Source organism: Aspergillus versicolor (assembly GCF_001890125.1).
Source record: "Aspergillus versicolor CBS 583.65 unplaced genomic scaffold ASPVEscaffold_3, whole genome shotgun sequence".
Lineage (NCBI taxonomy): Eukaryota > Fungi > Ascomycota > Eurotiomycetes > Eurotiales > Aspergillaceae > Aspergillus > Aspergillus versicolor.
The window spans coordinates 240,800-253,466 of NW_024467526.1; the positions used below are offsets into that span (position 1 = coordinate 240,800).

Sequence of the window (12,667 nt, forward strand, 5' to 3'; positions counted from 1 at the left end):
TACTGAACGCATTCTGTGAAGGGGGAATTTCGTGGGAACCTGGCAATTCATTTCGGCGGCCTCGACTGTCAAGGAGCTAGTTTGGGGAATGGGAAGTGGAATTTGGGACAGCGTTGACGGCTAGAATCTATTCGTTCTATTTTACTAGCTGGAGGGGGTTGATCGCGTTCCTATATACAGCACCCAATGGAAAGAACGGGTTCACGTAGATCTATGCTCAGTATCCCACGAGCCCGGATGTCTCTGTGGTTGATACTTGGGATGGATCGAGTGCTCATCTCCATCTGTGGTCGCGGACAACACCAGGATGTAGTTAACATTGACCCCACTGGCGAGGAGCAGGAGCGCCTTAGGAAAATCTTGACTAGGAACGCTGCAACCACCATAAACAGAACGACCCATGGGCCCCTAAACATCTAAGACGCATTTACCTCTTTAGCACTACAGCCACAGACTGATTGCCCTCTTCACAAAGCCGCACAATCAACTCGACCAACCTCTCGTGCAACCTCTTCGCCTCCTCGAGACAAATCACATTAGGATTCGCACAAAACTGAACACTGAGCACATCACCGGCGGGTTCCGTAAAAATGACCACCTCCCGCCCAGGCCTGAAATAGCCCTGTAGCCTGAACTCCGTCTTCAAACCCTCCAGTGGCATCATATGGTGCAGGGGTATATTCTGGTGCTGCACGATTGAATTGAGATATGTCTCCTCTCCCCATTCCGTGCACTCGTCAATGACTGTTTTGATGTCCATATCATCGTGCGCCACAGTCTGCTGGTACTGCTCTTGAGTGTATCGCAGGAGCTCGGAGATTGACCCGTTTTCGTCGGCGAGGCGGACGCGCACGGGTGTGAAATTGAGACAGCACCCGAAGATGCGTTCGATGTTGGGAAGGGCAGAACTACGCCCGTTGACGGTCTGACCGAAGACAATGTCGCGAGAGCCCGTTTCTTCGGCGATGACTAGGGCCCAGGCGGCTTTGACAACGGTCGCCATCGTTATTCCGGGCGGTGCGTGCGGGGCGGGGTTTAGAATGGTGTTCTCCCAAATTGTCGTGCCGTGTTTGAGATCTGTCTTATCGGAGGCGTGGGGGACGAGTGCACTCATTGTTGCGCCTTGGAGATACTTTCTCCAGAAGGATACGGACTTGCTCTTGTCCCGCATTAACCGGTCATAGACAACTGTTGTCAGAGATGTTGCTGGCTGTAGAATTCGACCATGGTAGGCGTCACCAAAGGCGCTGAAGAGTTCTCCTAGCGAGAGGCCGTCCCATTGCGCGTGGGAGAGCCGGAATATGAGTGAATGTCGAGTGCCATCGCGATGGGAAATCAGTATAAAGGAGCAAGGTGGTTGGTCATCATATAGAGAGGCCGAGATACGGTCTAAGTCTCGTAACTCGCGATTGGCCTCGACGGGGTCTGAATCCGTCACTATGTGATGGAACGGAGCAGGTCGATTGGCGAGGATGAGCTGCAGCAGTTGGCCACGCCATTGAATGAATATAGTTCGGAGAATGTCAAAACATTGATATACTGCCTCGCAGGCATTCTGCATTCGATCGACGTTGACATCGCCTTCGACATCAAAGGTGAAATGGTGCAATGTGGGCCGTTTCAAAAAGAAGGCCTGGCCAGCCGACACCGGCAAGATGTCGGCAATTGTCGTTTTCGGAGGCAGCGTATTGCGAGCGTGCAGTAACGCAGGTAGCAGGTCGCGAGCGTCAGGGGGGCACAGGGAGAAGGCCGTGGGACCAACGCGTTCAACATTATCCGTCCTTTGAGCTGCAGCGGCCAAATCCGACAGTCTGGGACGGGCAAAGATATCAGCAACCGAGATCTCCAGCCCCTGTCTGCGGGCCACCGCCGCGACCTTCATTGCAGCGACAGAATCTCCGCCGATTTGGAAGAAATTGTCATCCACGCCAAGAAGATCGGTGTCTAGGCCCAATACAGACGCCCAAATCTGGTGGAGAAGGCATTCTCCGGGTGTCGAGGGCAACTGCGCCGTCTTCTTCTTGCCGAAGGGCCTGTAGTGGTTCAATTGGTCCGCTGACATATCATCCAGCAAAGACTTGAGATACTTGCGATCTGTCTTACCGGAAGAGTTCATGGGCAGAGTGGCGAGCGGGATGAAATAGGACGGTACCATGTAAGCTGGTAGGCGTTCAAAGACCGTAGCGGAGGCTGTGGCTGCCTGTGCTTGGAACTCTTCGTCTGCAGCCATGATGGGTGTAGCGTCCAACTGTAGCGAGGACATGTCACGATCAACCCAAATAAAGGCGAAGAGACCAGGAGTCCGCTGGGGCCCAGTGTACGCCACATCAACGACGATATCCCGAGCCGACTGGAAGCAAGCCTTAACCTGAAACTCGACCTCACCAAGCTCAATGCGCTGGCCGCGGATCTTGATCTGCGAGTCCTTGCGACCGTGGAAGTCAATCCTGCCATCAGGATAGTACCGGGCAAGATCGCCTGTCTTGTACAACCTGACCGTGGGGTCTAGGTCTTCACGCAGCGCATAGAGCCACCCTGGCGGTGGTATGAATGCAGCGTCAGTGGCCGCGGGATTGTTGATGTATCCTCTACTCACGATAGGCCCTTCTATGAGTATCTCCCCCAGACCGCCGACTGGAGCTAGGCGTTCAGTATTGTTGTGGTCTACTAACCAGACTACACAACCAACGGGGCGGCCGACATCACTTGGGCGACAGGACGTGGTCAGATAGGGATGATTGGTGCTAAATACAGTGCACTCTGCCGGGCCATAGGTCTGCACAAAGCGAACATTGCCGCTCCATTGGGCGATATCGTTATGTGAGAGAGGCTCTCCACCACTTACGAGGACCTCCAAATCCCGCAGCGCCGGTGCCGATATTTGGCGCGCCACAGATGGAGTGAGGAAGGCATGTGTCACCCGCAGGCGCTTCATGGTAACTTCTAGATAGTCACGTCGTTCTACCTCGGTGAGTATGCATGTCGTCGCTCCGATCATCAATGGAAACAGGATTTCAAAAACACTGGCGTCAAAAGCATAAGAGGCAAACTGCATCATACGCGCTGATGGTGTCATCCCCCATATCGGAATTTGGTGGTACGCACAAGCACAAAATGAACGATGCTCAATAACAGCCCCCTTCGGCTTCCCCGTTGATCCGGAGGTATAGACGACGAAAAGCGGGTTTCTCGAGCTCATATCTGCCACTTTTGGCTTGCCATTTGGGGTACCAGCGTGCCAGTTATTGCGGCCCTCCCCCACCACAATGACAGTCTTTCCCAGCTTCTTGCATCGGGCCTCTTGATCCCGAGAGCAAAGAATAATGTTGCTCTGAAGATCGTTGGAAATGGACACTAGGCGGGAATCTGGTTGTGTGACGTCAAAAAGGGCAAACCCTGCATGACTCTTGATAACCGCAAGCAAGGCAACTACAGTCCAGGGACTTTTGTCAAAACAGAGAGGAACCAGCGAGCCTGATCCAACCCCGTGTGATGTCAGATGAATACAAAGGCGGTCCGATATTGCGCTCAGCTCGCGATATGTGAACATGCCCTTGGACCAACGGACGGCAACAGCATCAGGTGTAGCCTCGACTCGCTGCTGGATAGTTTCATGTACATGGGTTTCGTCAAATGCCGGAAGTGTGTTGTTCCATTGATGTATGAGACCCTGATGCTGTTCAGATAGTAAGTCGAGCTCCGTTGGAGCCAGATGATCATTTGTTATGATCTGTTGCACAGCGTGCCCAAAGGCCGAGGATATTAGCGAGGCCTGTTCACCGCTGAGTGCTGACAGCCAGTAGCGTAGGTGCATAACAATACGTGTCGGTTCGATGTCTATGTTGACTGCGATCGCATATTCGGCTGGGTCCTCCCGATGGGCCAAGTTCAAGGTTGTCGATGAGGACCCATTATCTGCTGGCATGATTCGCTGGATTGACACGGCTGTGTTGAACTGGGTAGCCTCACCTTTGCGACGTGAAATGTCGGCGGTTGAATAGGTCTGGTGACGCAGATAGGCCAGGTATTTCGTGTGTATGTGTTGAAGGAGCTCCCTTACGGTCGATCCACTGCTCAAGTGGCGGCGAAAAGTTAACATGTTGATCAATGGGCCCACAACGTCTGCAGCCCCATCAAAGGGCAGCTCACGTCCAGATGCAAGGACGCCAAAGCAGACGTCGTCTGATCCGACATATGCTCGAAGCACCAGCGACCATGCGAGGCAGAATATGTTCGCAGGAGTAACCTGGTGCGAGCGGCAGTAAGAATATAGCTGCTCGAGATGCTGCAATTCATGCGTATAGGACTTGTTTTGATCCAGCTCCCTTGGCTTGTGGTCGGTCAGGGATGGAAATAGGCACGGCTGTGCCCCTTCTAGCTCCTTCTCCCAGAACAACCTATCTTGTTCGCTGTCGAGTGTCTGCAGGTAAGCGAGGAAGTCCGCGTAGTCCGCGCCCTTGGTCTGACCCATCTGGCCATCGTATGCAAGACGCAGATCTCGTTGGATAATATTGAGTGAGTGAGCGTCCACCAGTGCATGAGTGATATCAAGACGAAGGTACACTCTATTCAAAGCACTGTGGATTGTAAACCGGCTTGGACATTCCGGTGTCAATCGAGTGCTTTGCATCGCTTTGTCCTGACCGATGAACTCTTCAATCGGGGACCATGGCTCAGACATTACAACCTGATCATATACTGAGTCCTCCGAGACAGACTTGACAAACATAGTGCGCAGACTCGGATGACAGGAGATTACCTGCTCTACGGCAGCCTTTGCCCTGTCTAGTGATGGAGGCTCGTCTGAGGCAGGGTGTATCTCCCACACCATAGCAACATGGTAATGAGAGGGATTTTTCTCCTGGCTGAGTAATATACCCCGTTGAATCGGCGAGCAGGGGTAAACATTTTCAATTCGGGAGGGCAATTTGAACTTGGAGACTGAGGCCACAACGCTCTGCAGTCGCGCATCATCAGCGTTCAGCAATGGGAAGTCCATGGGAGTGTAGACCTGATTAGATGAGTAGAACCCCGTGGCCAACCTTTCCAATGCTTTCTTGAGATTCGAAACCCACTCGGTGATAATCCCAGATTGATGTCTCCCTCGGGGATGAGTGAAACTAAAAGTAAGCTTGCCATCCTGGACAATGCTGTTGATTTCCACTACCGCCCACCGCCGCACCTCAGGCGCCCTGTCAAAGATCCCCACGGAATCAAAAGACTCCACTTGGAACCAAGACCCGTCTTTCACCAGCTGCTGCGCGTAGCGTCCGCCGTAGTTGAAGACTATTTCCATCGGACTGGATGGCTGACGGGCAGTGAAGGTATCCAAGCCATTCCGGTGCAATCTCCGACGAGCGGATTTGACTTGACCGACAACATCGGAAAACTGGGTCATGCTACTAGCTTTGACCATGATTGGAGCCATCGTGGTGAACCAGCCAACGGTTCGGGTTAGGTCAATGGATGCATCCCACGGTTCTCGACCATGACCCTCAGAGTAGATGGTTGGAGCGGGACGATCAGGAAAGGCCTGAATGAACGCAAACAATATGGCAGCGTGAAGGAGTTCCACCGGTTGGGTGCCGAAGCTCTTGTTCGTGTCCCCCAGAAGCAAGTCGGTTGTACGCTGGTCAATCTCGGCGGTTATATCTTCGCTGTTGCCATAGGTGTTGTCCTCGATGGCGAAAGCCCAGAAGTTTTCCAGCCCCCTCCAGGGAAGTGGATCTGTAGGTGGAAGGTCTGACTCTCCTTGCAAGCCTCGCTGGTATTCAGCGAGAAGCTTTGACCATGTTTGAAAGGAGGTAGATGATGCACCAGAAATCTGAGCCCCTCGCAGGACTTGCTCCAAATCATTTAGAACCACGGTCCAGGAGACGAGATCAACGACTAGGTGATGGGCGACGAGTAAAATAGATTGACCCTCCTTGGTTTCAATCAGGTACCCCGAAAACACCGGGCCAAGTGTAATACTCAGGCTGTGATGGCTTTCAGCAAGAACGCTTGCGATGCTACGATCGAAATGCCAGGCGCAGTGAAATGACCCTTCCACTGTGGTCGGAATTTGTTGCTTCCAGTGCCCATTTCCAGACCCGGGCACAAAGCGAGCGCGAAGCATCGGATGTGCCTGGACGATGGTCTTTATCGCGAACTTCAGCTGGTCGAAGGAGATGCGCTGCTTAAGACGCACCAGCAGATTATGGTTGAACCGGTTGGGTCCCTGATTGCGGTTCACGTCGAAAAAGAGCCGTTGTATTGGAGTAAGATCAAACGGTGTGTCCAAGGAATCGTGACAGACGAGTTCCCGTTGCTTGGTGGCGCCCTGTGCTGCGTGGGCGACGATATTCTCAATCGTGCGATGGCGGAAAATGTCCTCAACCGCTATATTTAACCCAACCTGCCTGCTCCGTGCCTGCGCCACCACAAGCATCGCAGTGATAGAATCTCCCCCAAGGGCGAAGAAGCTCTGGTTCAGGCGGACATCCTCAGTAGACAGACCTAGCACCGTTGCCCAGACGTACTGCAGTTTTTGCTCGGTATCGAGCGGAGCGCGGTTGGGAGCATTTTCGTCCAAGCTCTCATACATGCTCAATTCGGTCCATTTTCTCTGGGTGATCTCTCTTTGTAACGCTCGTCGATCCAGCTTTCCAGAGGCTGTCCGGGGCATGAAAAGCACCGGAATCATCAGAGCAGGTACCATATATGCCGGCAGTGTCTGGTGCAGATTAGAGCGTGCGGTGGAGGCACGGTGACTAAAATCTTCCGTTGGCAAGCCGCATAATCTATCCTTACGCTGTGGATTTGCTTCGCTCTCCAGTAACACGAAGCCGGCCAATGTAGGCCTGTCTCGGGCATCACTTGGGCTTGCCACAACTACCGCTACCTCAGCAGAGCCGGAAAAGGATTGCAGGAGCTGGTGCTCGACGTGGGAGGGATCGAGCCGCTGACCACGGAGCTTCACCTGCTGGCCCATTCTACCCATATATCGCAGACGGCCATCGTGGGTATAACAAACCAGGTCCCCAGTCCTGTAGGCTCGACAGGAAGAACCGCGATGAGCCTGCAGCCACCGAGGTTGGATAAACGCGGACTCCGTCTCTGATGAGTTCTTAAAATACCCAAGTCCGACATTTGGCCCCTCAATAATCAGCTCCCCTGTTGCACCGATAGGCTTCAGAATATTATAGTCACGTGGATCGGAAATCCAGGCAACACACCCCTGCGGAAATCCAATATCCTGAGGGTGCAAACGCGGATTTCCATTATTATATTGGACTGCAGACAGAGGTGAGCATTCTGCCGGGCCATATCCGTTGAGGAGTCGAACACGCGGGGCCCAGTACTCGACGTCGGATGAAAGCAGGGCTTCTCCTGCTAGCATAACAGTTCGGAGTGACGGTACTTCTTCGGCTCGAATCACTCGGGCGTATGAGGGGGTGATAATCGCATGGGAAACCTTCCGTTCTCGCATCGCATGGTGAATATCATTCGTTCGCTGGTCCTCCGATGGAACACATATACAGGCGCCGGCGAGTAGAGTAGCGAAGATCTCCAGAAAGCAAATGTCAAAGGCAAACGAGCAGAATTGTAGAACCCTTGATGTGTTGTCTAGTTGGAGTTCGGGGATATATGATCTCGCGGACGCGCAGAAGGCACCGTGGTTGATGATCAGGCCCTTGGGTGCCCCAGTGGACCCTGACGTGAAGATCATATAGAATGCAGCGTTGCTGTCAATTTCTATGGTGGGGAGAGATATTTCGCTGGTTGGCCGCTTAAAGCAATTGCTAGTGGCCGCCACAACAACAGCGTTCAGCTGGAGTTCTTCCACGGTGCGTACCATCTGGTCCGAGCATAGGACAAGCGGAGACTCAACCTGTGTGCAGATCGCGCGGATCCGCTCGACGGCGTAGGAGGAATCCAAGGGGACGATAGCACAGCCGACCTTTAAAACGGCCAGCATTGCCACGATCACCCAGCGGCTCTTTTCAAACAGGACGGGAAGTAACATCCCAGGTCCAACTCCCTGTAAAACCAATTCGCTTGCCAGCTGTGTGGCGTGGCGTTCCAGCTCCGCAAAAGTCAATTCTCCATCGAAAGAGGAAACAGCTGGTCTTTCTGGTGATTTGTGCGAATTTGCTCGGACGACCTCGTGGACTAGATCCCTGGGCCTTTCAGGGACCCTCTTATTCTGTTCCACCAGCCAAGCCATGTCCGACGGGCTGATATGACTTATAGATGAGAGTTTTTCTTGCGGCCGCGAGATGACTTCAGTAAGAATGACCTGTAGATGCTCGAGCAGACGGTGCACCCGATCAGAGTGAATAACCCTTGCATCAAAAGCCACCTTGGCCTCCATTTGACTTTCGTCGTCATTCAGATAGCATTCAATGTTGAGAGCGTAAGAGGCAAACCCGCCTGAGACCGCAGCGCCTTCTTTACAGCTGGCAAACACGGTAGGATGTCTTCCCCAGGCTGGTTGAATGGTCAAATGGCTCTGGAATGAGCAAGCTACCTCTGCCTCCGGGCTATACTTTTGAATATTCTGAAGCCCAGCTTGCTCCCATGGTAACATTTCAATGGACTGCAATTGAATATTGGCCAGGTTATCAGCCACCGTCGCACCTGGTTCCAACCTGGTCCGAATAGGCACCGTGGCAATAGTTGGTCCTGTTAGCGTCTCTATACCGTTGACCTGCGCTCCGCGGCCATTCACCGTAGCACCGTACACCACGTCCTCCAAACTCGTATTGCTGGCGATTATGATGGCCCAGGCCAGACGTATGTGGCTCGCGATTGTGATCTCGCGAAGTACACGGGTCGGCAAGTTGATAGCATAGTCAATGGCGTGGTTAGCGACTGGCGTAAAATCCGGTGCCGGCAATTCTGGGAAGGTGACTGCCTCAATCCCCTCAAATTGCTTGATCCAGTATTCTGCAGAATGGGGATTGATCCCCGATATGTGCTTGATGAATGGCCAGAACGCAATTCTTTCGTGGCTGATGGCTTCTCGGGCCGCACCGACCCGCTGGTCGATCTGTTCGAGCAACTGGCGGGTGGACCATCTGTCGCACAGACCGTGGTGTAAGGTCAGCACAAAGGTTGGGCCCATTTCAGCGCAAGTGTGATCCTTCAGAAGGCATGCGCGGACAAGCTTCTTCCCCAGCCCCATGGGTTCCTGCTCAATAGCCAGTATATAACTGCCAAGATCGTCCGCCTGGTCCCATTCAAATTGCTCTTCTACGACAGCCTGAATAGTACCGTGTTTGGATGATGCAATGAAGCGCGTACGCAGAATATCATTAGCCTGAAAGGTTTGTTCCCAGGCTGCCTGGAAAAGCTTGACGTTTGTATCCGGCCGCAGACGGCAGACGACGCGGGCTTTATATGAACTCGGGTCTTTCATCGAGAGTGCACAAAGTCCTTCTTGCAGCGGCGAGCAAGGGTAGGCATCGGTTATTTGACCGCGATTCAGTTGTGCCTGGTCGGCTGTCTCAGTTATGATGTCAGATCGCAGCGTATTGGGCAGTAGACCGAATGGGTCCCTTAGGACCGTTGATTCCGTCATAGGTACGAGGCGCGTTGCGAGGTCTGTAAGCACCGGGGCTTCAAAGACGTCTTTCACCGTCAGCTTGAAATTATGATGACGCGCCAAACCCGCCAACTTCATCGCTGACACCGAGTCTCCTGCAAGGTGGAAGAAGTTGTCTTCCATGCTTGCGGATGTAATGCCTAGGATTTCGCAAGTCAATTTCTGAACTAGCCTCTCGTTCTCGTTGGCCGGCTGCCGATTTCCAACCTGCATGCCAGCTGCGAGTTTCAGTTCCTGTATTGTCAGTTGATCAAGAAGTGTCCCGATACGCCGGCGATTGATCTTTCCAGTGGCTGTGGTCGGTAGGGCCACCATGGGCAGGAGGAATTGCGGAATCATGTATTCTGGCAGCCGTTTTCGGAGACTGTTCTGCGCATGCTGCAACTCTTCCACACCCCCCGGGGGCAGCTGCACGCACATGAAGTCTTCGGCTCCCTTAACTAGGGGAACCGGATGAAGTTGGTCACATTGGGGAAGGAGAATCAGTGCAGCCAGCACTTGCAAGTCAGAGCTATCCTGTGGTCTGCATGCTACTACTGGCACCCGTTTGGCACCTTCCACTAGTTCCGTGAGATGCGACTCGATATCGCCCAGCTCGACCCGCAAGCCTCTAATTTTGATCTGGTTATCCTTGCGGTAGAGGTAAACGAGTGATCCATCTTCGCGATAACGCATAATGTCCCCCGTCCGGTATAGCTGGCCAGGTTGTGTGTTCCACTCCGACAACCATGATAGTCCCAGCAAGAAGGACTTTTCTGTCCTGACTGGGTCGTATAGGTATCCATGGGCAAGGGAAGGACCTTTGATGATAAGCTCACCAGGTGCACCAATCGGAACTAGCTGGTCGGGGTTCGTGGGATTCACCAGCCAGGCGTGGGCGTTGATCGGTCTTCCTATCGTTGGCTGACTCGAGGGCCCCACGGTGATCCGGTCGGAAACAGTTAGGGTTCCGCTCCACTCTGTCAGGCCGTATCCGTAGCGCATATCTACCTTGCCAGTCCATTGGTGCACCTGAGATTCATTCATCGGCTCCCCCCCCAGGAGCACAAAACGGAGGTGTGGGAGTTCGTTGGGTCTGAGTGAAGCCAGAACTGTTGGGGTCAAAACTGCCCAATTGACCCTCATAGATGTCATGGTCGGCCCTAGGCTATTCAGTCGTCGGTCTGCTGAAGGGATGCAGACAGTCCCACCGACGACTAGGGTGCAAAAGATCTCAATTATTGACATCCCGAACGAATATGAGGCAAACTGTAGAGTTCGTGACTCAGGATTGAGACATAAGGCATCAGTCTGGTTTACCAAACTTGCAAATGCCTTGTGGGACACTTCGCATCCCTTGGGCTCTCCCGTACTACCAGATGTAAAAAGTACATACGCTGGTGTATCATTATTGGCAGGCTGCATGTATGCTGCACCGGACGAACTGGCTATTGTGGCGGCAGAGACACATAAAAGATCCAGATCAACAGAAGAAGTGAAGAGGTTAACGTGTTGTTCTGTTGTTAATACCAAAGTGGCACCAACTTTTCGGATTATCCTCTCTCGTCGCTCGACCGGGTAGGAAGGGTCGAGTGCAACAAAAGCTGCTCCTGCCTTGTTAATGGCGAGCATGGCGACAACTGCCCAACACGTCTTGTCAAAGCAGATGGGGACAAAGGTCCCTGGCCTTATGCCTCTGCCTTGGAGGTGACCTGCCAACCGGGAGGACGCGGCGTCCAGCTCGCGGTATGACCATCGCCCATCCCACGCATCTACAGCAACTGCAGACGGGCGTTCCTTGGCGTGATTGAAGATAGCTTCAAACATAAAATTGAACGAGTTTGGCACGCATGGGACCCGTTGCCACTGCGACACAATCTGTTGCTGCATTACGCTGAATAGATTTATCTCACCCACACGAGCATGGCAATGGCTCATAATCTCCTGCGAGCACTGGTGGAGAGAGCTAGCCAGGACCGTCGCGAATGCCCGAGGAAGGTATTGAGGATTAAATCGCAATGACAAAGTCGGCGCTCTTCCCAGATTACGCAGCGTGAGACTGATTTGCAATGGCTATAATTCTCAGATTCGTCATCTGTCTGTCTTCGCCAATACGATGGAATGGACATACCTTTTTGATCTGCTTGGATTCCATGAAGTCGTTGTCCATTTCTGCATTTTCGATTCGCACTGAGGTGTTGAACAAATGTGTTCCAGGTATATACGGAGATTGTCTCCAAGCCGAAGGTTTCATCAACTCCCCAATAAGCATTTCGCCGGTTATCGAAGTACTATATGCCTCATGGACATACTCCACTAGCGATCGTTTTCCGACATTGTCATCTGCAACAGGGTGAATGATTAAGAATCCCGCTCCGTCTTCCGCTGTAAATTGCGTCAAAGTAATTGCCCAAACGGCCGCAACCGCCAACTCAATGGTGGTATGATATCGCTTGCATGCCTCCTGTAGGAGTATTCCCATCGGAATTTCCAGTTTTTCATGGCTGTAATCATGCTCCAGCTGCCTTTCTCCCAGGCACGGAAACTGGCATGGGGGATGTTGGTCATGAGATGCGTTGAGCTCTTCGGTTTCGATAGCCATTATTCGGTTCGAGGGGCAGGACAGGTTGGTGTTTGTATGTGTGCTAGTGTAATGGGGTTCTCTGGGGCAAATGAACTGGTGGTGGAATCGCTGCAGCACATATAGTACTCCACTGATGGGATACAAACGCTGCTGGTCTGGCATTTAAATGCCATGATGCTTAACCTCCCACTCGAATTCCCGCCGGAAACCAGTTCTGGGCCCTTTCATTGCTGAATTTCTAACGCATTAGGATTCTAGTTCTCCTTGCTTCTGGTCAGCTATACTGGTCGTTGTTTACAGGCTGTGGGGTTATTAGCCCCGTACTTTTGCCATATATGCTTTCAGTGTCAATGGAATTTACAAATAACGAGACCTTACCTTTCGAGACGGAGTCTCCCCCCTGCCGGGAACCATTTCTCGCCCTGTTGCGACGGACACCAGCGAACAATCGCTGCTCCTAGCATTGTGCCCCCTTGCCATTCTACTGTGTAACTAGGTATTAACCCTTCCTCATG

General features: G+C 52.7%; 1 protein-coding gene across 1 annotated transcript; it reads right to left on the bottom strand.

Moving 5' to 3' along the window:
- Positions 1 to 60: 60 nt before the first annotated feature.
- Positions 61 to 12,302, bottom strand: ASPVEDRAFT_163728 (uncharacterized protein). Its single transcript, XM_040808619.1, has 2 exons — positions 11,700 to 12,302; positions 61 to 11,641 (listed from the first exon to the last, which is right to left on the bottom strand). The coding sequence occupies exons 1-2, from the start codon at positions 12,168 to 12,170 to the stop codon at positions 428 to 430; spliced, it is 11,685 nt and encodes a 3,894-aa protein (XP_040665388.1). The 5' UTR covers positions 12,171 to 12,302; the 3' UTR covers positions 61 to 427.
- Positions 12,303 to 12,667: the final 365 nt, after the last annotated feature.

Excerpts from the sequence above, each read along its gene's own strand:
- ASPVEDRAFT_163728 (XM_040808619.1), bottom strand. The coding sequence starts at position 12,170 with ATGGCTATCGAAACCGAAGAGCTCAACGCATCTCATGACCAACATCCC. Across the intron at positions 11,642-11,699 it reads AATCCAAGCAGATCAAAAAG|CCATTGCAAATCAGTCTCAC; the intron begins GTATGTCCATTC and ends TGAGAATTATAG.